General features: G+C 39.7%; 3 protein-coding genes across 4 annotated transcripts; 2 read left to right on the top strand and 1 right to left on the bottom strand.

The window, feature by feature from the left end:
- Positions 1-4,738: 4,738 nt before the first annotated feature.
- LOC117136539 (odorant receptor 42b) lies at positions 4,739-6,137 on the top strand. Of its 2 annotated transcripts, XM_033297489.1 has the most exons (3): positions 4,739-5,505; positions 5,560-5,917; positions 5,981-6,137. In XM_033297489.1, the coding sequence occupies exons 1-3, from the start codon at positions 4,739-4,741 to the stop codon at positions 6,053-6,055; spliced, it is 1,200 nt and encodes a 399-aa protein (XP_033153380.1). In that variant the 3' UTR covers positions 6,056-6,137. The 2 variants fall into 2 exon arrangements, with proteins under 2 accessions (XP_033153380.1, XP_033153381.1); XM_033297490.1 differs by having other exon boundaries at positions 4,918-5,505; positions 5,667-6,090.
- Positions 6,138-7,166: 1,029 nt separating this feature from the next.
- On the bottom strand, positions 7,167-8,250 carry LOC117136797. The gene has a single exon (XM_033297855.1). It carries the CDS (start codon positions 8,101-8,103, stop codon positions 7,390-7,392), a length of 714 nt encoding a protein of 237 aa, XP_033153746.1. The 5' UTR covers positions 8,104-8,250; the 3' UTR covers positions 7,167-7,389.
- Positions 8,251-16,423: 8,173 nt separating this feature from the next.
- Positions 16,424-20,293, top strand: LOC117136736 (odorant receptor 42a). The gene is made up of 4 exons (XM_033297767.1): positions 16,424-17,442; positions 17,590-17,947; positions 18,008-18,148; positions 20,251-20,293. Exons 1-3 carry the CDS (start codon positions 16,667-16,669, stop codon positions 18,092-18,094), a joined length of 1,221 nt encoding a protein of 406 aa, XP_033153658.1. The 5' UTR covers positions 16,424-16,666; the 3' UTR covers positions 18,095-18,148; positions 20,251-20,293.
- Positions 20,294-26,739: the final 6,446 nt, after the last annotated feature.

Here is a 26,739-nt window from a genome sequence, read left to right as displayed (position 1 = left end):
CGTTATGTTTATTGTCACCGAATGCAGTTTTTTCTTTCAGTTTCAGCTCGTATGAAATATAAAGCCTGTTTTTTGGCGCCCAAAGGTGCAAGTGACAACAAGAAGTGTCGAGAGCCGCGACTATTAGGACTCACGCAATAAGTCTTCAAATAATTACATCTTTATTTATTTATTTACTTATTTAATGCAAACAATAATTACATATTTAAAGTTAACAATAAAAATGATAATTGTAAAAGTTAAAGTTTAACACTTTGCCTTAAATATTGTCGTATTTAAGTTGCTGAATTTGTTTCTTTTGACATTAAATTTTCTATTTTATATGTTTGGTAAGAATTGATTCGGTAAGGAATCTTAATATAATTTTGGCATTGTCATGGTTAGGGCTTGCAATTGCTAGGATGGGACTTAAGTTCTGAAAGGATTGGGTGCGTTGGGTGGTAAGCGAGGGGCGGAAGCATCTTACGTGTGGGACATCCAACCGTGCAGTTTCAAAAATGGACATACGTTACTTTTTGATTGGTCTAGATAATGGACGTTTGTTAAGTTGGTGTGACCAAATCGTTATAAAGATTTGCTCGTCGAGGGACAACTTTAAAGGGGGTGTTGGAGGTTGAGGGGGATAAATACCTTTTGGAACCAGCACCACCAGTGGTAAGAATCGAGAAACCTGACGCAATTAAGTCCGCCCAAAAAATATTGCGGTGTTAGAATTATAATAATTATTAGGCTGCTAAACTCTTACCGTCTCAATGTATCGCTCGGGTTCGGCTGAATGTTGAATGCTTGCCTCAGTGTCCAGGTATGTGAATACCTCGTATTCTATACTGCCGATTCGGATTGTTTTATTTAATACACGATATAAATCAATTTAAATACCGATACTTGCTTTCCTCCATCATACAGACATGTTCAAGTGCTTGTAATTATCCATCCACTGGCAGTGATGGTTTTGGCAACTAATATCACTTATCTCAGGTCAACGGATTTGATTGAAGTATTTATGGGCATGGTTTTTTGTCGAGTGCATTTAAGCTACTCTTTAATCTCTATTTAGGGATGGCTACCCTTCGACTCCGAAGTCGAGGGGTTATTTGCAGTAGATGTTTAATGCCCTGAAATATAAGTATATAGAATCAAGTAGTGATATACAAATACCTCATCGAGTCGAAATCGTTGCCTTCCACCTGTTACATACACCTCAAGAAACTTAAATACCTGTTTTATCTACGAGTAATGGGTAACAACTGATTGCTATCCAGAATGGCCTTCTATCAATGCAAGAAGCATTGTAATTATATTGAAAGGGACGTGGGGCTTTACTATTGTACTATTTATTTGAAATTTGCATTCTACGCATTTCAATGGAGAAAATCGGTAAGGGGGAAGTCTGGAGTTTGATCGGCAGAAATCACATCAATTGCCTCGGGAAATCCTTAACCATTATTCACTTTAGCTCTGATCGATACTTGTGTGCAGATGACTCATAAGTGAACATTAAGCCCATTGGTTGATTGGCGCCAGCATTGAGAAATTAAATTGATTCCCTGATTTTCCAATTATCCAAGCCGAACAACTGCAGCTCATTGACACAACCGGCAGAACCATGGAAACCGTTGATCAATGAAATCGCTTGGAAGTTGGAGTTACACCCCCAACACACATGCACATATGCATGTACATATGTATGTACATATGGGGAGGCGGGACAGCATGTATGCATTTAGCGCCGTAATGTTGGGCTATTAAATCAATTTCGTTTGTTGCTCTTTTGCACTACTTTCACTTGCTGTCTGTCAAGCAGTCGAAGTTGGCTGTCAGGCAGCCGAGTGGGACTCGTGTCTGGGCCAAGTTAATGTCTAGGCTGACTGAGCATGCAATATTAAGGGGTATGTAGCCAGACGGCTTTCCAGGGAAATCAATGCTGCCACTGCCACTGCAGAGCCTGGTGCTCAGTTCCGTCCTTGTTTGCCCAGTGTACGTAGGTGTGTTGGGACAATCACCCCGCGAATAATTATTAAGTTCAAATATGCGTGGCAGGCGGGTAAATATTTACTGTATGAAACAAATTACCTGATTACATTTGGGTCAAGCCATTTTTGCCACCAAAGTGACGCTAAGCGCTCTTGTTGCTCTTATTTGTGTGCGGGTGTGCCGAAGAGCACCCTCACCGCACACCCGCACAATCACAATCACATGGGTAATCAAAACACTGCCACCCCCAATGGCAGTATCATAGCAATCAGTTAGATGTATGTGCCGTATACTCACGGGTCACACAGACAGAAATTAATTAAAAGTTTGTATGTTGCTGCAACACAATGTCTAGCTTGTTTATTTGCCCGCCTGTACTGTACGCTCGCTTGTCTGTGTTGGTTGCAGCCATTGTTTTTTGTACGCGAATGTTTCCCGTTTTTTGTGTATTTTCACGACCTTGTAAGTTAACAGTTTTGGCCACTCACTCTGTCGCAATGTTTACCAAATAGTAATGGCATTTACGACCCTGGTCTACACTCGCCGTCATGTATTTCAACAAGTTTGTCTATGTGTGCGCAGGGCCTCTGCCGCTTTTGTTGCCTGTGGGGCAGTCTCTTGACCATAATTTAATTTCCATAACGGGATTGGCACCGGAAGAAGTAACTCATCAAACTGCGTTGCAACGGCTTGGGGCAGCTGAGTAAAATGACATTATGCATATTTTGTTAGAGATGCTGGGAAAATACATCTCAAGTGTCGTACAGACGGCTTCCTAACAATTGCGTGTATAGAAGCCACACCCACACTAGCAATATGACTAACTGGTTGGAAATAAGCTAAGCTCCGTCAGTACGATAGATAATTTAACAAATGATTGTTCAAGAATCGGTAAATCTCCATTATTGTTTGTTCGCCTTGAGTCGTGGCAACTCCGGCTGTCAAGATTTCCGACTAGACCGCTCCGGGATGTTTAATAATTTTGAGGTCTCAGCAAAGGCTCCACTAATTTGCAACAAATCAAAAACAGATTGACACTTAGTTATCGTACTCGGTGCTCTGCAGGCTGCCTGCTTTGCGAGTTTGGCATTGGGGGGCTGACATCCTTCTCAAAAAGCTGCGTCGTGTGCATTCATGTGGCTGCGTGTGTGTGGGTTAAGTGGGCGTGGTAGCTCACTTCGATGGCGCGCTCCGAAAATGTGTGTAAGCTACTGCAAACATATTCGCACAGCTGCGCAGCATGGCATTAATTTCCGTTAATTAAAATAAATACGTCAAGCGATAATAAATGATGGCGTGGATATCAAGCGAGCTCCCGTAAAGCATGCTCCAAAACGATCCAAAAGACACACGCCGCCTTCAATTAGTCGACCACTTGAGCCCGAGCACTTGCATCACTGGTACTGGCTCCTGTGTCTACTTTGAGTCCTGCAAAGCGCTGCAATTAAAGGGATAACTGATTTGGCCAGAGACAACATAAATTTCTACCACGCACCCCATTGGCGAGTTCTGAAAACCAGTTCTATTCAAATGCTGCGATGTGTTGGCACATAAGCCGGTGGTGCCGGTGGTGCTGGTGGTCCGGGCGTGGGATGTGCTGGTTCACCTGGGAAGGACTGAGCTGAGGAGATGGAAGCTTGCCAAATAGCCGGGCCAAAGCACAAATGACAGTGACGGACCCGGAGAGCAAACGTATTCAAGTGTGCAAGCTCGGCAGAAGCAAACAAAAGGTTATCCATGGCCTTGCCGGTGCTCCTTGGACGCAGTGCTCATACACGATAGGGGAAGTAGCAACAGCTGCTCGGCAGAGTTCTTCGCAGCCGGCTGATGCGGCTATGGGTGTCCCTGCTATTGAAATGTGTAGTAATGAAAAAATGTCAGCTTACACGTGGCAGGACAAGGGAAGTTGGTAGCTGTAGCTGTAGCTACGGCCAACGCTGAAGCTGAAACTGAAGTTGAGGCAGACACTGAAGGTACATTCAACAAAAGCGACAGCGACAACAAAACATGTGTCAACTGCCAGACATCCTGAGCAATATTAATAACACTCGGCGAACATATTTTTCATTAAAGCTGCAAGGGGATGTCACACAGGATCTGAGCATCTGGGCGGGCTTACTCTTTAAGGATGATTATGCTAAGCTTTCGGCACACACTCGCCCCCAAGCTCGCAGACCTACGGGGTAAAATTTAATAAGTTTAGTTAGGAGGACGATTAGCGGCCATTTTGCACTCCTCCCACGCGCAGGACGGCCTTACAAAGTTTCTGGGAAAACCTTCGTGCCAAACTCGAGCTGCTGTTTTTCTCCCGCCGCGCTGCAATTGCAGGCAAACAGTGGCCCCAGGCGAAGTTAAAGCGGCGCGGCCCACGCTACGTATGAGGAACGTCTTAATTGCCATTAAGGACCCGTCTGGTATTTTCGCCAACTTTTCCATATTTTATGCATGCTGGAAATCCAGCATGTGAAAACACACAGCACAGCACGACCGATGCAGTTTCAAATTCAAATTCGTCAAATCGGAAGTCGGGTAACAACACACTGTATAAATGTTTGTTCTAGTCAAGTGCTTTCACTGGTTAATTAAACATAACATAGCGCAGCAGAGAAATTCTCAAGTTAATAATTAAACAACAGCAAGGGCCGTAAACTTAATGAAAACTTTTCGAACTCATTGAAAACTTCATCTATAAAAATGTCACAAGTTCGGAAGGAACCGGCCTATAAAAGCCGGCCACCAGAGAAATGCGCCCACTAACGTCGAGATGGTCTTTGAGCTGATACGTCCCGCTCCGCTCACGGAGCAGAAGCGGTCCCGAGATGGTTGCATCTACCTTTACCGCGCCATGAAGTTTATTGGATGGCTGCCCCCCAAGCAGGGTGTGCTCCGGTATGTGTACCTCACCTGGACGCTCATGACGTTCGTGTGGTGCACAACGTACCTGCCGCTTGGCTTCCTGGGCAGCTACATGACGCAGATCAAGTCCTTCTCCCCGGGAGAGTTTCTCACTTCGCTGCAGGTGTGCATTAATGCCTACGGCTCGTCGGTAAAAGTTGCAATCACGTACTCCATGCTCTGGCGCCTCATCAAGGCCAAGAAAATTTTGGATCAGCTGGACCTGCGCTGCACCGCCATGGAGGAGCGCGAAAAGATCCACCTGGTGGTGGCCCGCAGCAACCATGCCTTTCTCATCTTCACCTTTGTCTACTGCGGATATGCCGGCTCCACCTACCTGAGCTCGGTTCTCAGTGGGCGTCCGCCCTGGCAGCTGTACAATCCCTTTATCGACTGGCATGACGGCACGCTCAAGCTCTGGGTGGCCTCCACCTTGGAGTACATGGTGATGTCAGGCGCCGTTCTGCAGGATCAACTCTCGGACACGTATCCGTTGATCTATACCCTCATCCTTCGAGCTCACTTGGACATGCTAAGGGAGCGCATCCGACGCCTCCGTTCGGATGAGAACCTCAGCGAGGCCGAGAGCTACGAAGAGCTGGTCAAATGTGTGATGGACCACAAGCTCATTCTAAGGTAGGAAGAGCTGGTAGCTGCAGATGGGGCAACTTACCTATATTTTTCCCGCAGATACTGCGCGATCATTAAACCAGTAATCTCGGGGACCATCTTCACACAGTTTCTGCTGATCGGCCTGGTTCTGGGCTTGACGCTGATCAACGTGTTTTTCTTCTCAGACATCTGGACGGGCATCGCATCCTTTATGTTTGTCATAACCATTTTGCTGCAGACCTTCCCCTTCTGCTACACATGCAACCTCATCATGGAGGACTGCGAGTCCTTGACCCATGCCATTTTCCAGTCCAACTGGGTGGATGCCAGTCGTCGCTACAAAACAACACTGCTGTATTTTCTCCAGAACTTGCAGCAGCCTATCGTTTTCATTGCCGGCGGGATCTTTCAGATATCCATGAGCAGCAACATAAGTGTAAGTGGTCGCCAAAGTATACGCGCTCTTCGAATTGTATCTCATTTTCTACCCCATCTATAGGTGGCAAAGTTTGCCTTCTCCGTGATAACCATTACCAAGCAAATGAATATAGCCGACAAATTTAAGACGGACTAAGGTGATGGATATATTTTTTATCCTTTATTGGATACTCTTCGCACCCCCGTTCTTCCCTAAAACGCGACCCCCACAAACAATATATTTGCAAAACGTTTTCTTACGTCAATAACACTGTGGAAATATGAATTTTTTCTCATTCTTTAAATAAAGACTTGTATTAGCGATTTGTTTTTTGTGATGCAACATTTCAAACAAAACTGCCGCGGATACACTTTTGAGAAACGGTATTATTTTTATACCCGTTACTTGTAGAGTAAAAGGGTATACTAGATTCGTTGAAAAGTATGTAACAGGTATAAAATGTATATATATTCCTTATCAGGATCAATAGCCGAGTTGATCTGATCAAAGACGCAGCGGAACTTTGTTGACCTATATTGCCACGCACTTTTGAAAAATGTTTTGATGATTTTTCATTTTTATCCACAAACAGCCCAAAGCTGCCGAGCCCACATCTTTCAGAAAACATTTTCAAAATTTTTATTAGTCTTGTACATTTCCGAAACGCCCACACTTTTGAACTATTTTTAAATTTTGGTTCATTGTTTATTATTATTTTTTCCCTTATTTCTACCGATAATTCAAAAATTTAAATTTCTCCTTGACACTTCCAGCTAAGTAACGGGTATCTGTTAGTCGGGGAACTTAACTATAGCATTCTATCTTAATCTATTTCTTTCGGTATGGCAATAATTTTTCTTGGCACGCCCGAAAATAGCCAAAAACTGTCACTCACAGACTTTTGAACAATTTTTTAATATTTTCTCATTTAATTTTCCAATCGCGTTCGTCTCCCACTAGCTAAGTAACTGATAGTCGGGAAACTGGACTACAGCATTGTCTCTTGTTCTTTATATTATTTTGACTTTCTATCGATTTTCTACCTCATCTCTTAAGCCCTGTCATGAAAACTTTGAAAAATATTTGGGTTTTACGATATTGCACCAATTTTATCTTTATACCTATACCTACATTGCATTGCAAAATACCATCCTAACTCTACCAAAAATTGTCAGAATGCCATTCTTCCCAAAATTCTTTCGTTGAGTTCAAAACCTTGAGTCCATTTTGGTTTAGGTAAAGCGGCCTGCACTTCAGATTTCAAAATCATAATTTATAGCTTCAGATCTAATTATCATAACCTTTGTCGCAGAAAATAAATATAAATATATTTCAAAAGAGTATGTATGTATTTAAATGAGGGAGACCTTATAAAAGCTGAGGACGTGTTTGGCCGACCAAATGAGCCAAAAACAGGATGACAAGCTACAGGCCAGAGATGTGTTAAGAAAAAATGCATTAGGACCGTCACGACTAGATAGAAATGGGGCTTATTCCTTGGCGTCCGAGTCGTCTGCCAGTTCTGATGTCTCATCCACATCACTAGAGTCGTCGTGGGCTTGCACATCCTTGAAGTGTAAAACCATGACGATCATCGCCACGAACAAGAGAACGGATACGATAATGTTATCCCTTGCCACATCCATCTCGATGGTCCACAGGTACTGGCTAAGCTTCGAAGTGCAGCCGGTGCAGTTCTGCTCCCCGCAGCAAGAGCCAATGGGCCAGGTGCGGTTGCTCGCTGCTGTCTGGTAGTCGACTACGCTGGTCCTTCCGCAGCACTCGAACTCTACTTCGACCTTGCCAAGACTGTTTCTTACCCACATCTGCAGCACCAGCATCTCGGCAAAGAACTCGAATCTTTTGCGGTACATGAAGCGAGTCACTCCGATGCTTATGGTGTACAGCAACACCACGCTTCCAACGAGCATATAGCCAGCGTACTTCAAGGCGGTAGGTCGTCGGGCCATGTGAATCCCAAGAACAGCGTTCAGAATGTAGGCAACCATTGTCAAAGCGCGCACCCAAAAGAGCCAGGGCCGCAAGGCTACCGGGTATAGACGAAGGCCTGGAAACATGACCGCCTTCAGATAGAGATGGCTGAGCACGTCAAGCAGAAAGATCACTCCGACCACCACCAGAACCACATTAATCTGGAACACGCAGTCGTGCGACACTCGACACCAGCGAAACGGATTAGTCATTTCGCCGGGTTAGGCTCCAGTTGATGAAAGCCGCGCCAGGTGCGCAACACGAATTCCTGTTGTTTTACTTTGAAGTAACGAGACTTCTGCCTGCTGTCGCTCTGACGTTTTTCACCTGGCTTCGTTGCTGATTTAAGCCAGGTTGACCCGCCTCAAGTTCGTAATATAAACATTTAGATTGCAAGCTCTTTTGCCACCAATGACACTAGTTGTCATGGCTCTAAGTGCAAATGAGTTTACCTCTCTCGAAAACGAAATTGTGCACCTGTTGCGGATGGCGCCCTTTCGAGAATCGAAACGAGGCGCGAAAAGGGACAACAATATTTTTGTGACTTACAAGAATATACCAAAAAGAGGAAGACGAAGCGGAATATCCTTACCTAACTATATATTTTAAAAACGAGAGAGAATGCTATAGTCAAGTTCCCCGACTATCAGATACCCGTTACTCAGCTAGTGGAAATGCGAACGCAAAACTTCATAATTTTTCTGAGATATTGATAAATATTGGGGAATAAAATAAGAACAAATTTAAAAATTGTTTAAAAGTGTGGGCTGAATGGTATCTTTTTGTGGCCAAGAAGCTACTTTTCAAAAGTCCGTAATACTACGTTTTGATTACGCCATCATGTTAGTATAAGATTAGACTTTAGTGTTGCGTACCAGAAATTAAAAAAAATCCCGCATCTGTTGGAGTGCCGTGCGCACAATCGCTTGTTTACAAACAACACACTCGCTTTTAAATTAATAAAAAAGAAACAATGAAACGTGATAATGGGATCGAAAGGGACTTGTTTGTACTATATGTTTGTGATTTTGAATTGTTGAAAGCAGAGTAATTTCGGCTAAAAGGGAGTCAAACAAGGCAGTTGCGAAATTGTTTCATTAATTTTGTATTATTTTGGTGGTTATTATTTTTAAAATAATTTAATATGCAATCACTACCACGAAATCAGTTGTTTTTTGCTTGGACCAGAAAAAGCAGACGAAATTAGAGAAATCCCTATAGAAAATTACTTAATTAAAAATAAGGGGCGGTGCCACGCCCAGAGTTTTTGGTATTATAAAAGATATGGGCTAATGTTACCCAATACAAAACACACAAGCTAAATATCTCTCTCCGTTTTGAAGTTATTAATTTGGGCCACAAAAGGGTACCATTCAGCCTATAGTGCGTTGTGGGCGTTTTCTAGGTGAAAGGAGGGGCGTGGCCACAGTGTTTTGGTATACCGATAAAAATTGGCAAGACAACAAACAACAACTACCGAAGAAAAATCTAAACATTTTTCAACGTGAGGACGTGGCAGTTTTGAGCGGTTTTAGGGCGTTAATCGATTAAAATTTACAAGACTAATAAAAATATGAATAAATAACATTTTCAAAAGTGTGGGCGTGGCAGTTTTAGACGTTAGACTGGGCGTTGCAACATGGGTCCAGTTCCCGTTGTATATTGGCTGAGGCTTCTTTGGGGTCAAAGCCAAATATTTTAAACATGTGGCATCCAAACAGATCTTAAAAACGGACAGATTATTAAGAAAAAATGGAATTCCTTTTCACTTTTTGCTTGATACCGACACTAACGATTTATTTTACCTTTTACTTGTAGGTTTAGAGTTGATTAGGGTATATTGCACTCGTTCAATCGCTTGTATCATTTACGACCTTCTCTATTATCAGGATCACTAGCAATGACCGACTGTCTAGGATCCGGATCTCCATACCGGAGATATTTGAGAAGTATTTCCATTTTGTATTTGTTTAGTATATTTCCTGCTATATTCGCCCACGTTAGCTTGCGCACTTTTGAAAAGTATTTAGAATTAGAATTTTTTTTGCCAAAAATTGTCAAAACAATTTGGAAATATCTCCCAAGCGTATGGCAAATTATCGTTAGTCTTCATGATATGACCGATTGGGCATTTCCTGCAGCAAAGTGTATATTTTCTCGTTGTGCTTCTATTAATTTGGTATTTGCAATTTCTTTATAGCAATATTATTATTGCCTTCAGTTTTGTTAGTATTATCCCAGACTACATAGGTGGTAGGTGTTTATACTACGGTAATTGAGATGTATTTACCATGGTAGTATCATCGGATACAAAACCTAATCATCGACTATGGTTTCGATATTTTATGTAGTGAGATTGATGGTGATCTGCTCGGGAACTTGTTGCGTGGGTTAATTTTCTTCATGAGATATCATTTCTTCATTATAAACTTCAACGCATCTAAAGGGTTGGACATTGACAAAAACTTTTTCAAACGGAGTTATTGTTGTAAAAAATTAGATAAATTTTGTCAGAAGAAGGCTTATTGTGTTATCCAAATATTTTATAGCTTTATCGGAGTAGTTCCTTAGTCCATGTACATTTGTAAACGATTTTTTGAAGTTATCCCATGCCACCAATAAATCAATATTTAAATAAATCACCAATATTCGCCTGGTCCCGACGGGATCCCTAACTGTGTGCTCATATTCTGTGCGGAAGCCTTGTGCAAGTCTCTACTGAAAATGTTTACCGGAACCTTCTCAGTTTCCTCATATGCATATTCAATATTCATTATTCTGTTCGAACATGTTCAGTTCTGTTCTGTTCGAACATGTTCTGTTCTGTTCGAACATGTTCTATTCTGTACGAACATGTTCTGTTCTGTTCGAAAATGTTCTGTTCTGTTCAAACATGTTCTGTTCGAAAATGTTCTGTTCTGTTCGAACATGTTCCGTTCGAACATGTTCTGTTCTGTTCAAACATGTTCTGTTCGAAAATGTTCTGTTCTGTTCGAACATGTTCTGTTCTGTTCGAACATGTTCTGTTCTGTTCGAACATGTTCTGTTCTGTTCGAACATGTTCTGTTCTGTTCGAAAATGTTCTGTTCTGTTCGAACAAGTTCCGTTCGAACATGTTCCGTTCGAACATGTTCCGTTCGAACATGTTCTGTTCTGTTCGAACATGTTCCATGTTCTGTTCGAATGTGTTCTGTTCGAACATGTTCTGTTCTGTTCGAACATGTTTTGTTCTGTTCGAACATGTTCTGTTCTGTTCGAAAATGTTCTGTTCGAAAATGTTCTGTTCGAATATGTTCTGTTCGAACATCTTCGGTTCTGTTCTGTTCGAACATGTCCTGTTCTGTTCGAACATGTTCAGTTCGAACATGTTCCGTGCGAACATGTTCTATTTGAACATGTTCTGTTCAAACATATTCTGTTAGAACATGTTCTGTTCTGTTCGAACATGTTCCGTTCGAACATGTTCCGTTCGAACATGTTTTGTTCTGTTCAAACATGTTCTGTTCTGTTCGAACATGTTCTGTTCTGTTCGAACATGTTCTGTTCTGTTCGAACATGTTCTGTTCTGTTCGAAAATGTTCTGTTCTGTTCGAACATGTTCTGTTCTGTTCGAACATGTTCTGTTCTGTTCGAAAATGTTCTGTTCTGTTCGAATATGTTCTGTTCTGTTCGAACATGTTCCGTTTGAACATGTTCTGTTCTGTTCAAACATGTTCTGTTCTGTTCGAACATGTTCTGTTCTGTTCTAACATGTTCTGTTCTGTTCGAATATGTTCTGTTCGAACATATTCTGTTCTGTTCGAACATGTTCTGTTCGAACATGTTCTGTTCAAACATGTTCTGTTCGAACATGTTCTGTTCAAACATGTTCTGTTCAAACATGTTCTGTTCGAACATGTTCTGTTCTGTTCGAACATATTCTGTTCGAACATGTTCAAAATCGTCTATTAGCTTTCAAAGCGAACGGTCGTGTTTTTTTTTTTTGCTCCCCGGTTTTTATTTTATGTTTGTCAAACCAGCCGTAGTTTTCAAAAATAATTTTCTTTAATTATCATATATTTAAACATAATTATTAAAGATACGTTCGCTTCGCGAGTGATTCTTTTGTGATTTGTGCAGTAGTTTAAACAAATATACAAAGTAGTTTGCATTTTTCGTCTCTTTGTTTTGTTTACTCTCCCTTTTTGTGCGTTGTTCGCAGTGGTGTTTGGTGTTGTTTTTTGCATGCACATAAACTGCACTTTTCGCTCTCACTCTCTCTCTCTCTCTCTTTCGCTCTCCCACACAAAATCTAAATTTCTCAGCGTGCAGACTGCTCTCGTGCGGTTCTTTTAACAGCTCGCTTGAAAGTTTTGATCTTGTGTTTTCGTGCACGCACAGTGGTCTGTGATTGCTAAAAATTCCGAATTGTCTGCACTGGTTTCTCAACCAGTGATTCCACCTGTCTCGATTAGTTTACCACCACAAGGGAACATTGAGTCCGGACTACCGGCACACGTTGGCGCTTCAGAAATACAATCTGCAGCGCCAAAACCCGCCAAAACCAAAAACCGGTGGTTCCACTAAAGAAACAAATTTTTGTTTCTCGGCTTTCCCCTGATCAAACGTCGTCGGATGCATTGTCTTATATACAAGACAAAACAAAAGCCGATAATATAAAAGTGGAAAAATTTAATTTCTCTTATGCTAGGGACATATCATCTTTCAAGATAACTGTCCCAAACGAGCTCTTTTCGACCATATGTTCGGGTGATTTTTGGCCGGATAGTATGGTGGTAAAAGAGTTTGAAGCTAAGATCAAAAATAAGAAAAAGGTGCCCGTGGGAATTAAACTTCCCTCACGTGGACAGACCACTGCACCATCCGCCTCTTCTTCTTCTTCCTCTTCAAAAAACTAACTACAAAACTTACTATCTCCTATCAAAATGTTAGAGGCTTGCGTAGCAAATGAATCAAATTGTATTGTGATAGTCTTTCATGTGCATCCCATATTATAGTGCTCACAGAGACTTGGTTAAAGCCGGAGATACTTAACTCCGAAGTCTTCCCAGGTATGTACACTATATATAGGTTTGACCGTCCCTCCAGACGGGGAGGTGGAGTCTTAATTGCGGTTAGATCTACCCTCGCGTCGGAGGAGTTACTTTTGGACGATTCCCGTAACTCGGAATTCTTATGTGTAAAGCTGTCTTTTTCCGTCATATCAGTTTATTTTACGTGCTCGTATATTCCGCCATCTTCTGAATTCCCAGAATATCAGAATCATCTGTCTGCTATCCAGTCCATCTTGAATAAACTGTCTGACAGGGACCAATTGGTAGTTCTGGGTGATTTTAATATACCTGAAACAACGTGGTCACCAGAGAAAAATTTGAATATCCTTCTCCCTTTAGCACAACATGAATTTATTGACGGCTTGCTCGACTTACCGCTGTCGCAAGTTAATTATATTCCAAACTCTCTTGGTCGACTTTTGGATCTATGTTTTGTAACAAGTCCTGAAAGTGTGTTTCTGTCCAGTTTAGTACCTCTTACTCAACCTGAAGATCAATATCATCCTACTTTCGAGGTGGAAATCGACTTAGGTACGTTATTAAAAGTAAATTCAGAGAAGTCAACAAAGCGAATTCCCTGTTTTCGCAAGGCAAATTTTCGGAGGCTAAACAATTTTATAGCTGGATTTAATTGGTCCGATCTTTACTCCTGCAACATAATGGCGGATGCGATTAATATGTTTTATACCGCAATTAAATCATTTTTTGACTCTTGTGTTCCGATGTACTATCCGTCAATCTCTAAACCTCCTTGGTTTAATAAAGAGTTGACACACCTAAGAAATGTAAAGTCCAGGCTCTATATGAAATTTAAAAATACCGGTTCTCAGTCCATACTTTGTAAATATTTAAGCGCTCGGTTAAACTTTACCGTGCTTAATGCTCAGTGCTACAAAAATGATTTAAACCGTTGTAAGTTCCGGTTTGCACAGGATCCGAAACAGTTTTATAATTTCGTTAGCACTAAGCGAAAAACAAGTTCTTACCCTTCCTCGTTATTTTTTGAAAACACTATGGTTACATCGGATCAGGCAATAGCCGATCTATTCGCCAAGTTTTTTCAAACAACATATTCAACTTTACCTCATTCCGAACAGCCATACTCTTATGCGGTATCTAAGTCGAATCTAATATCTTGCCCCACTATAAACGAAAGCTCACTGCTTAACGATCTTCAGCGTGTTAAACCTGTCTATTCGCCAGGTCCCGATGGAATCCCTGGCTGTGTGCTCAGATTCTGTGCGGAAGCCTTGTGCAAGCCTCTACTGAAACTGTTTACCTTATCTTTGGAATCTTCACAATTCCCTCATATATGGAAGGAGTCCTTTGTGATACCTCTTCACAAAAAAGGTAGCAAACTGGATGCAAGCAATTTAAGAGGAATCTCTAAATTGTCGGCTATCCGAAAACTTTTCGAAAATGTTATCACTCCTCATTTGCAGCACCTTTGTAGATCAATCATATCACCGTGTCAACACGGTTTTATGAAACGCAGATCTACAACCACTAACCTCTTGGAGCTAACTTCTTTTGTAATACAGGGTTTCAAAAATAATCTTCAAACAGATGTCATCTACACTGATTTTAGTAAAGCATTTGACTCTGTTAATCATTACCTTCTAATAAAAAAACTTGATCTTATAGGTTTCCCTGTTTATCTTCTAAATTGGATTTCAAGCTATCTGAATGGCAGGACACAACAAGTCCTATTTAAAAATTCGTTATCTTCTATTCTCCGAGTCACATCCGGTGTCCCACAAGGGAGCCATCTTGGTCCGCTTCTTTTTACCTTATTCATTAACGACCTCCCCTTAATAATAAAACATTCGCGTGTACTTATGTACGCAGACGATGTTAAATTATGCCTCCAGTACAAGGACACTTCTTGCCATTTGGACTTACAATCCGATCTAGACCGATTTCAAATATGGTGCCGTGATAACATATTAGACTTAAATGGCTCCAAGTGTAAAGTTATGACCTTTTGTCGTGCCAACCCAATACGCACGACTTACACTCTAAGTGGGTGCTCTCTGGACAGAATAACACGAGTTGATGATCTTGGTGTTCTTCTGGACCCAAAACTAAAATTTTCTGACCATATTTCGTCTATTGTCAATAAGGCCCGGGGTGTGCTTGGATTTATAAAAAGGTGGTCTAAGGAATTTGATGACCCTTACTTGACTAAAACCTTATTTATTTCGTTAGCCCGTCCGAATCTCGAGTACGGATCACCTGTTTGGAGTCCACAATACGCAGTCCACTCGGACCGCATTGAATCGGTCCAAAAAAACTTCTTACTTTTTGCCTTGCGGCGCCTAAATCGGGTTGCAAACCATATATTACCTCCTTATTCCAGTAGACTACTTTTAATTAATTTACCATCCCTAGCTAACCGTAGAACTATGCTTGGAACAGTTTTTATTTGTAAGCTTATTCGTGGGGATGTTGAGAGTCCCGACTTGATTAGTCGGCTTAACTTCTCGGTTCCAAGTAGATTCACTAGAAACTATATACCCCTTATCTTAAATCATTGTAGATCTAATAATGAGTTGCATGACCCTTACAGAGTTTTATGTTCTGACTATAATAGACTTTATCCTATTATCTGTAATCTTGACACTCTGCCGCTCTTAAAGCAATCAATTTTAACTTTTTTAATACATTATTAGATCTAACGAACACTTATATTTATTAGAGTTATTTTACATAATGTTAATTTCCCCGTTTCTTTTCTCTTTTCTATATCGCGTCTATCTTTTCGCGAACCGAGCCGTACGATACACGGTAGCGCCCCTCGGTCGGTTGGGCGGGAGGTGTGGCCGTGGGACCCGTGCGAAAAAAATAATAATAATTCCCCAATATCTATCGATATCCCAAAAAAAATGATAAAATTTCGCGTTGGCATTCACACTAGCTAAGTAACGGGTATCTCTCTTGTTTAATATTGTCTCATTTAATTCTCCGACTTAAAAATATATGTGAGAAAAATTATTCAATTTTTCGTTTGTCACTAGCTGAGTAACGGGTATCTCATAGTCGGCAAACTCGACTATAGCATTCTCTCATGGTTGCCAATTTTGTTTGATATGCAAGAAAATATTGGAACTGCTCGTTCGCACTTTCACAGGCCGAGTAAGGGGTATCTGATGGTCAGGGAACTTGACTATTGCGTTCTAATGGTTTTACTTATTTTAATATTTTTCTTACCAATTTCTATTGAAATGTGTCGAGGAAAGCGTCCTCTCTTGGTTTAAATAAATATATTTCAATATTATTATTATTTTTCTATATTTTCCATGAGTTTGCTACCGATGATTTAAACAGTACACAATTGCAAACTAAATCCTCTTTGTGAACGATTGCAGCCTGTTCATTTGTTCGTCGTGGTAGGGGAATCATCACTTATTAATGGAATAGTGTAAACTTCTACACTTATGTGAAGCGTTACCCAATGGGTTTTGAATCTTTAGGGCATTTGAATTGTGTCAACCCTCTGCAATGACTAATAAAAAGAAGGGTATTTCAATCCATACACTGCAGACGTTGGTAAACTTTATTACCCCCAGGGTAATTGATTTCCACAAACGAGTTTTCAAGTGTCGCCTATGAATTATCTAATTGACGATTGATGGACTTATAATCACGCCATTGTTGGCCCTATAAAAGGACATAGAAGACGGTGCTTTAGTTCAATTGTTGAAGTTAGAGTGCATTCACTATGGATCTGCGGAGCTGGTTTCCGACCTTGTACACCCAGTCAAAGGATACCCCAGTTCGCTCCCGAGACGCGACCCTGTACTTACTACGCTGCGTCTTCTTAATGGGCGTCCGCAAGCCACCTGCCAAGTTTTTCGTGGCATACGTGCTCTGGTCCTTCGCGCTGAATTTCTGCTCTACATTTTATCAGCCCATTGGCTTTCTCACAGGCTATATCAGCCATTTATCAGAGTTCTCCCCGGGAGAGTTTCTAACTTCGCTGCAGGTGGCCTTTAATGCTTGGTCCTGCTCCACGAAAGTCCTGATAGTGTGGGCACTAGTTAAGCGCTTTGACGAGGCTAATAACATTCTCGACGAGATGGATAGGCGTATCACAGACCCCGGAGAGCGCCTTCAGGTTCATCGCGCTGTCTCCCTCAGTAACCGTATATTCTTCTTTTTCATGGCAGTCTACATGGTTTATGCCACTAACACGTTTCTGTCGGCGATCTTTATTGGAAGGCCACCGTACCAAAATTACTACCCGTTTCTGGACTGGCGATCTAGCACTCTGCATCTGGCTCTGCAGGCCGGTCTGGAATACTTCGCCATGGCTGGCGCCTGCTTCCAGGACGTATGTGTTGACTGCTACCCAGTCAATTTCATCCTGGTCCTGCGTGCCCACATGTCGATCTTCGCGGAGCGCCTGCGACGTTTGGGAACGTATCCTTCTGAAAGCCAGGAGCAGAGATATGAACGGCTGGTTGAGTGCATACAAGATCACAAAGTTATTTTGCGGTGAGTGAACGGGAGCGGTTATACAGGAACTGAATACAAATATGAATTAAATTTAAAATTTAAGCACTTTTTCTGGCCAAAACTTATTTTCTGATCGGCTAGATCTTTTCAATACCCTTTTAAATACAATGAATCCCTCTATTACAGATATGTTGACTGCCTGCGTCCTGTTATCTCCGGTACCATCTTCGTGCAGTTCTTGGTTGTGGGGTTGGTGCTGGGCTTTACCCTAATTAACATTGTCCTGTTCGCCAACTTGGGATCAGCCATCGCAGCTCTCTCGTTCATGGCCGCAGTACTTCTAGAGACGACTCCCTTCTGTATACTGTGCAACTATCTCACAGAAGACTGCTACAAGCTGGCCGATGCCCTGTTTCAGTCAAACTGGATTGATGAGGAGAAACGATACCAGAAGACACTCATGTACTTTCTGCAGAAACTGCAGCAGCCGATAACCTTCATGGCTATGAACGTATTTCCAATATCTGTGGGGACTAACATCAGTGTAAGCAGATCTGCACTTTTATGAAATTTTTGACGTTTGTTTTAATTGGTTTTCTTGAAGGTCACAAAATTTTCGTTCTCCGTCTTTACTCTCGTAAAACAAATGAACATAGCTGAGAAACTTACCAAATCTGAAATGGAAGAGTGAAATAAAAAGTTTATTCGGATTTAAAATCACACATGGAAGAAGTTAAAGTACACGGTAATAAAAATGTTGATAGTTTTTTAACCACACATATAAAACTAAACTTAATATTCGTAATACCTGAACTGTGACTAGAGGGTTGGGTACCGATTTTTAAACTTTATTTAAATTAAACAAAAACACTACTGCAATTAGGGAAGGTTAGGAAAGGGTAATGTAAGGGTTATGAATATCCTAGTTTCCTGTTTGCCGCAATACTATGATCAGACACGAAAAGTGACCTTGACTGGTGAATATAAAGTCCTGTGAATTCTGAAGAGCAAATACTATTATACTCGTACCGGGATGGCGCAGGTAAATTTTGGAATATCGATAACAATTTCCAAAAATAAAACAAGAGAGATTGCTATGGTCGACTTCCGCGACTATCGGATACCCGTTACTCAGCGGATGGAGATGCAAAAGCGAAACTTTATAATTTTTCTGGGACATCGACAAATATTGGTGAATAAAATGCGAAAAAATTTAAAAATCGGTCAAATGTGGCAAAAAGTTTTTTGACAAATCGATAGAAATTTACAAAACTAATACAAATTTGAAACAAATTTCAAAACATTTTGCAACAATGTGGGCGTGGAAACCTGAATCAACAAACTTGCGATGCGCCATTGTCTCTAGAATCTGTATGCTGAATCTCAACCTTCTCGCTTTTATGATTCCTAAGATCTCGATGTTCATAAGGACAGACAGACAGACGGGTATAAAAAGTATGGGCGTGGCAGTTTTGCGTTTTTGTGGGTGTTGCTAGTTCAGTAAGCAATCTTGTACTGCGTCTTCGAGTCTTTGCAGATTCTAACATGCTTAATCTAAACTCTCAGCTTTTATATTTATTGAGACCTAAACGTTTAAAAACCGTTGATGGCCAGATAGGCTAGCGATCCTGATCAAGCATATATATGTAGTTTGATCGGGCGGAAACGCTTCGTTTTACATGTTACAAACGTTTCAACAAATCTAGTATACCCTTTTATTCTACAAGTTACGGGTATAATAAGTAAGGAAGTACATTATATGTATGTATTTTTAAAACGTTTGTATTTTCTGAGTGTTATATTTGTTTACATTTCTAAAACAATACAGCTACAGCTGTGTTCATAAAAATGCCTTTTTGTCAGAACATTCAATGGTTTTTTGAATGTCCTTTTAAGTTTTTCCTTCCTTTTTTAGCTAAAGAATTAACATTCTTTTCTCCTGGGAGCAGTGCTGTCCTCTTATAAATATAATTTTATTTAATTTATTTTCCTTTTAAATATACGAATTACCTTAGCTAAACTAACATTTTAGAAAATATTAATAATTTCGGGACTTTACGTTAAACAAAACCAGACACTGCTATTCTAATGAGCAGCCTCAAGAATGTAAAGATAAAAGGATAACACGAAAAACGAACGGGATTTTTTTTTTATTTACACATTCCATTTTACAAATATACATATGTAAGTGGAATAAAAAGTCGATTCCGAAAAGGTACATTACAAATACCCTTATACTTCTTAGCTTCCCTTGCACTGCTATTTCATTGAACTCAGCTGTATATCAAAGACATTAGAATTATTTTTATAAATGAATTATGGTGGAATATAATAAGATGTAATTTGACTGGAATGGTTTTAACAGATAGCTTCTTTGTAGTATGCAAATTTGTTAGCTTAGTATGGAAATTAAAAACTCGCTATTCGCGACTCAGGAAAGTGCTCACATTACATTATATTATCATTTGGTGTGGATTTTTGTTATAACAATATTATTCCTATAGACATCTTAAAGCGTTTTCACTTTACTCATTTGATCACGACAGTTCTCATATTTTAAAGGGTCAATTGTGCCTCTGGATTACCAAATAGTCCTTAGCCGCTAAAAACTGCTATCAATACGGCAATCGATTTTCAAATTATAAAGCTCTTTTTGAGTGCTGAAATCGAAATTCCTCGACGGAAAACATACAATTCATACAAACTAAGAACCTTAGTCAATGGAAAGAGAAAGAACCGATAACAGCAAAAACATTGACACTAAGACGGGGCTAGTCCGCGAGTTGTAGTTATGCTGACAGACAACGGAAAGGACATTTGTAACGATAACGTTCGTTTCTATTTCAGAAACCCAGCAGCTGGTGTATGTGGGTATGGTCATATGTGTGACCATTAATTTTGAGCGCGTTCAACATGAAAACTACATGGCAAAACAGATTTTGTGCAGAACCCACCATATCACCCACCCTCATGCGTTGGAGCTGCACATAGACCGACTGGCAGATAGTTCATGCCCGCGAGCCAACTACGAAACAGTTATACTATAAATAAGTAAGCAGGGTAGCGGTATGAGTGTTATGGGCAGGAATGGCAAGCCGAATGTAATGGGAAAAGCACAAAAAGCGGGTCAGTGCGCACAAAATGCTAGCAATGATGATGATGGCGGATGCCACCGCTGGCTCTGCTTCAAACAGCAGCAGTGGCAGCACCGGAAACTGACGAGAACGCAGAATAAAATGCTGATATTGCCCAAGCTATACATCAAGGGCTGTGGCATGGGTATTGCACGCCATCGCAGAGAGCAGCGTTTGATGTGTGGGGTAGGACGTATTTTACGCAAAACAAAATGAATAAGAGGAAAAATTAAAAACAAAATGTGTGCAGACATAAACATGACGAGACGCTATAGTCGCATTCCTCGACTATCAGGTACCCATTACTCAGCTGGTGTAGAGTTTTGTAGGTGAAAAAGCGGCGTAACAAAAGTTTTTTAGGTATTCTGATAGAAATCGTCAAGAAGAAAAATTAAAGCATTTTAAATGTTTGGCGTGGCAGTTTTTGGCGGTTTGTGGGCCTAAAGCCCATGACCTTTAGTCATGGCAAAATATTTGAGAATCTGTATGCTTAATCTCAACATTCTAGCTTCCATACTTCCTGAAATCGAGGCGTTCATACGGACCGACGGTCAGGGTCAGAACGACTCGACTCTGCTATGGATCCTGATTAAGAATATATATACTTTATATGGTCGGAAACACTTCATTCGGCCTGTTACATGCTTCTTAATGAATCTAGTATGCCCTTTAACTCGACGAGTAACGGAACATTTTTGGGCGAGTCCAGATTGTTTTCACCGAATCAATGAAAATTAGCATGACAGTTTTGGGCGGTTTATTTGGCGTTAAAGTGGGCGTGCCAACGTTCTGAAACTAACTTGCTAAGCATTTGATTGCTTTTGTTGTTCCCGAGATCTCATAGTTCGTATAGACCAATAGATCGAAAGATATGTACCTTATAGATAGTATAATATAGTTTACTTTTCGAGGTATTAAACGGTATTTAAAATATTAATAATATAATATTAATAATTAATAATAATAAATATTGAAGCAAGCAGCGGCGACAGCAACATTTAGTTTCGATCCTGTAAATGCTTTTTTAATTGCTTCTGGATGCTACGTTTATTTTGAAATGTTCGGTTTCTATTTACAAAATACAATTGAGATAGGATGGGCAAATGGCAATTTCAAAAATCAAAATTTAATTTCGCATTGAAGGATATGACGGGCCCAATAGCGTTAATGCCATAGGTAATAATAATAATTTGTTATCCGATTCTACTGATTTTTTGGGTGCTGTGGCATGGCCAGTTAGGCATATTACATTGCAATATTCACACAGCGAAGTCAATGAAGAGCAAGACAAAACTACTAAATGCAATTCCAAACGTTGGTTAACAAAAAACATCCTCCAACTGGCTCTGGTTCCGGTTATAATTTTGAATTCCACTCTCCATTGTGGTGCACACTCTTTACTGCCACAGAACGGAAATAAACGGGGCGGTTGAAAGCGAGTCAGCAACATCAGCCGAAACGTCTTCCGGCTTAAATTTCTTACAACGCAATTTATTTGAATATTATGAAAATTGTCTGTCTCGCCATTTTAATTCCAGAAAACTGTGACCCTAATGTCTATTTAAAAGGACTTTTCGGTTTTGAATAAAAGTCAGCATAAAGGGATCACTTCTATGGTTAAAATATTACTGAAATTTCTTAATAAAAGTTCTGAGGGGCAAGTATCCTACGGAAAATGTAGCACGTAGTCAAGTAGTAAAAACACGAGAGCGATTTCAGCAGTCGGGACCAAGGGCACTGAAAATGTTGCAATTTTCCTTGGCGACAAGCTCAGTAGATAATAAAGGAAAGAAATATTGATGATAAGGAAATAGGAGCTGTGACATTACCCAGCTGGAAGCCAGAACAAACTGCAGTCAATCCACAGATCCATAAAATCTAGAGGGATAAAAAAACATTACATTTGTACCGAAGAATGCTCACCAACCAGGAGTAGGTAAGAGTAGGCCATCAAATTGGTCCAATACAAACTAATTTAAGGTTTTACGTATTACTATCACTGCCTTTACTTTGGACCGAGTTTTGGAAATGTTTTAATCTTCTTTTCAAAAGTGTGGGCGTGGCAGTCTTGGGCGGCTTGTGGGCTAGAGTGGGCGCAACGTGGGCGTCACTGGAATCTGAATATATAACCTCAACTTACTATCCTTTATAGTTCCTGAGATCTCAACATGCATACGGACGGAGAGGCGGACAGGGGCAGATCGACTCGGCTATTGATCCTGATCAAAAAAAAGTAAATATAAAATTTGTTATTAATCATTTTTATTTATTGATGACTTTTCTACGGTAAGTTGTTACCTGCTGAAATAGTTTTTTTCTATCGTAAAAAGGAAACAGGAAGAAGAAAGATTTCCGACTATATGAAGTACATATATTCAGATCTCAGGAACTACAATATAAAAGCTAGAAGGTTGAGAATAAGCAAACAGATTATAGAGACAAAGACGAATCTCAAGTTTGAACCATATAAATTTGTTGCATATTTTTCCATAATTTTATTAGTCGCTTAAATTTCTATCGATTTTCCAAAATACTTCTTGGCACGCGCACTCTAACGCCCTGAAGTAGACAAACCGTTCACGCCCACATTTTTGAACAATTTTAAATTTGTTCTCATTTTATTCCCCAATATCTATAGATATCCCAGAAAAATTATGAAAGTTCGCGTTTTCATTCACACAAGCTGAGTAACGGGTATCTGATAGTCGGGGAACTTGACTGTAGCATTCTCTCTTGTTTTGTTTTTATTTCAGTTTCATTAACCAGTGAAAACTAAAAAATAGATGCGAGTGGGTTGCGGCTAATTAAATAATTAATTAATATTTAATAGTTAACTTCAGCAATATCATTAGGGTTCAAAAAATTGTTCCCATTGTATTCATTAATCGCGTTATTCTGGGTAGAATTTATTCAAATTATATTTAAATCCAAAATATTTCACAAAAAAAATCAATAAATTTATTTACTTTTGTCTATTTAGCTTTTTTACGGTGTATAATTTGAAATCGTTTTATCTTTTTGTGTATTATTATAAAATATAATAAATATTAATGCAGCTAAAACTCACTCAATTTGAATCCTCGGCAAAGAACGATCTCCTGGCGCAGATAAACTGTAATAAAAGCTTGCAGTTTTCCACTAACACTTTGAAAATATACGAACACATACTTTCCCTCAATTTTTCGAACCAAAACGAATTTAAATAAACTTTTCTTTGCCAAATTTAACTGATAAATTTAACGCGCACTCTCTGGAACTGTATTTATCTAGGGAAAAATAATCAAATTAGGTTAAGTTAAATAATATAAAAATATTAAATCATAAGAAAATTTAATTAAATAAAATTCAAAATACAAAAGTAATATGAAATAAGTCTCCTCCTGGGTTACATATTTATATGAATCATTATAAATAATACAAATAGTTGCGGATATAATTATTCTGAAATTTCGCAGTGTAGATTCGCAGTTTGGTATCTTTCACGCAGGTATAGGATTAGGTCCGACAGAATTTAGCAAGCATCTTTATATTTCGTACATTTATTTTTATATGTTTACTTCAACGCGCACGTCCACGTGCCTACCTTTACTTTTGGCTCTCTTTTTTTATTAATATATATTTCCAGCAATTGAATTAAATAAAAATCGCAGATTTTTTGTTTATGGCTTCGAGGCTTCTGTTAAGCGATGGGAATGGGTGATCCACGGGAGCTCGACGAGGTACTCCCCGCGACGGCACGAAAGGGTGATCCGCGAGACGGCTTGACTCGAGTTATTTTATTCTTGACCACCTAAAAAGTTAGAGCCTTGGCGTAAGCTAACTGATCACTTTTCCCCCGATATTTACTAACGGTTGACCGCCCCAGTTGAACAACCTTGGGGTCTGGTTGGTGGCGCTACTGCACGATGGCTGCGGCAAGCTAAGGATTTTCCAGATTAAGTTTCCGCCTGAAAAAACACACAAAAAAAAATGTTTTCCGGCGAGGAAAACTCACTTGATTATTATATTTTCGCACTTTTAAATATTTTTCTTCAGGCCCGCAGGTTATAATTTTCCAAAAAACAATTTGAGCTCTGTGGTGAAATTTTCACGACATGACTCCATGGAAACTCAAGCCGGGGTCTAGGCCATCGGCGGAAATCATGATCATCTGAAAATCACTCCATTTGCGATAACCAAGCTATTCATAACTTTCCTGGTTCAGCTGATAAAGATTTGCATCTCGTCTAGTATATTCCCGATGACTAATATTGCAGTTAATATGACCCTTAAATAGACGCCTAAAGCTAAGCTCAAGCTTTCAGGATGTTTGAACATAATAGCTTCAGTCGCCACTACAAGCTCCAACTTATTATCTTTTATTAACTCTACTTTAATTAACAACATTAATTCCTCTTCCGAATTACACAACAATATTTTTGATAAGCACAGCCATTCTCTTTGAAATAACTCAGCTAAATGATCGCAAAAGTGCATTTGCTTAATTCAATTCCCGGGCAAAACAAAAATAACGATTATTGAAGAAGTTTTTTAGTTGTTTAGTGTAAATCAGTTGGTGTATTAAGACTAATTTTGTACAAACTTACATACATATATGCGTTTTCTTTGTCAAATCACAACACAACTAAGGAAAATTCCATTATTCATCCATTTTCTTTGGCATGCTTCAACAACTGTTTTAGAACAATCTCCTTTAATTGGTCCGTTGTGATAAGAAGTACCACATTCCGAGAAACAGATTTTGCTTAAGTGCTTTTGCATCTTGCAAAGACAGATTGCTTTTCTTAAAGGCACGTGCCCTTTTTCGCTGATCACTTGCGATTCGATTTTTATTCTAGGTAATAAAATAATTTCATGAGCAGAAATTTAAGGTATAACAATAATAATAAAAGTATATATATTCTTGATCAGGATCACATGTTCGAGAGAGGCGCAATTTTCCTATTTTCTGATGTTGCCCAAACCAAAACACACAAATCGCCCAAAACTCCCATGCCAAATATTAGTGCATAATAACAAATTAGTATTAAAGGGCAAGTAAAATCAAAACGAAGGTACAATAGAAATATTCAAAGCACAACTTTCGCACTTGTTCGAATTTTCATTGACAAATGTATTTTCATCACGTACTATAAGATAATTTAAAAGTTAAAGTGAAAAAACAAATCTGACATATCTGACATCTGACAAATCTGACACAGATGTGAGTTCCACTTGTTTTTAAGGATAAACGCCTTTTATTGTACTATGTACAGATTTCAACAGTGTTTAATAATACTGCTTTACTGTGGATGAACTTGATGGGGACCGAACCGCTGATAAGAAACGAGGCACAAGTTTAGTCTCAACTGCGTCGATTTATAGTACTCTGATATCGAAGCTCGTTATAAAGAATGTATATTTTTATAGCGCCAGAAACGTTATCTTGAACCTTATTTTTAGAGATTACCTTTTACTCTTTGAGTTGCGTTTGTAATCACGTTTGCGAGTACAAAAGTGTAGATAACGTCGACTTAATTTTCAGGTTACACTAATAATCAAATATTTATAAATTATTAATTTTAAAGAAACCAATTGAAATGATTTGTACATACGTACATACATATGTACATAGATACATTAGAAATAGAATATAAAACAAGAGAGAATGCTATAGGCGAGTACCCCGACTATCAGATACCCGTTACGCAGCTAGTGTAAATGCTAACGCGAAATTTTATAATTTTTTCTGGGATATCGATTAGGGAATAAAATGGGAAAAAACTTAAATTTGTTCTAAAGAAAATATGAAAAAATATCGAAATATGTTTCAAAAATGTGAGCGCGGCAACTTTGGTCGGTTTTTGGTCGTTAAAGTGGGCTTGGCAGCATTGGTCAACTATCTTGCGCTGCGCCTATGTCGCTAGAATCTGTATGCTTAATCTCAACTTTCTAGCTTTTATAGTTCCTGAGATCTCAACGATCGGAAAACAGGCCCTCCCCTACTTATGGCACATTTTTATCTGACTCCACTTAGCCGAGTAACGGGTATATGATATTTCTGATTGTCGAGGAACACGACTCTTATCTCTTATTTTGATAAGCGAGCAACAGCCGCAATTGGGATCCTTTGAGAACCACTCAAGTGTCGCCACTCAAGAGAAAAATGCCCCCACTATCACTGTCTCGCTCTGCCCACAAACCAGCTGAGAAGGCGACGCCG

This window comes from Drosophila mauritiana, chromosome 2R (genome assembly GCF_004382145.1).
Source record: "Drosophila mauritiana strain mau12 chromosome 2R, ASM438214v1, whole genome shotgun sequence".
NCBI lineage: Eukaryota > Metazoa > Arthropoda > Insecta > Diptera > Drosophilidae > Drosophila > Drosophila mauritiana.
The sequence above is the reverse complement of the archived record's forward strand: the minus strand, read 5'-3'. Positions and strand labels throughout refer to the sequence as shown.

What these genes read in the sequence shown, in the direction of transcription:
- LOC117136539 (XM_033297489.1), top strand. Translation starts at nt 4,739, where the DNA reads ATGGTCTTTGAGCTGATACGTCCCGCTCCGCTCACGGAGCAGAAGCGG. An exon ending in GACCACAAGCTCATTCTAAG is followed by an intron (nt 5,506 to 5,559) that starts GTAGGAAGAGCT and finishes TTTTTCCCGCAG; the next exon opens with ATACTGCGCGATCATTAAAC. An exon ending in CCATGAGCAGCAACATAAGT is followed by an intron (nt 5,918 to 5,980) that starts GTAAGTGGTCGC and finishes CCCCATCTATAG; the next exon opens with GTGGCAAAGTTTGCCTTCTC.
- LOC117136736 (XM_033297767.1), top strand. Translation starts at nt 16,667, where the DNA reads ATGGATCTGCGGAGCTGGTTTCCGACCTTGTACACCCAGTCAAAGGAT. An exon ending in GATCACAAAGTTATTTTGCG is followed by an intron (nt 17,443 to 17,589) that starts GTGAGTGAACGG and finishes CCTCTATTACAG; the next exon opens with ATATGTTGACTGCCTGCGTC. An exon ending in CTGTGGGGACTAACATCAGT is followed by an intron (nt 17,948 to 18,007) that starts GTAAGCAGATCT and finishes GTTTTCTTGAAG; the next exon opens with GTCACAAAATTTTCGTTCTC.
- LOC117136797 (XM_033297855.1), bottom strand. Translation starts at nt 8,103, where the DNA reads ATGACTAATCCGTTTCGCTGGTGTCGAGTGTCGCACGACTGCGTGTTC.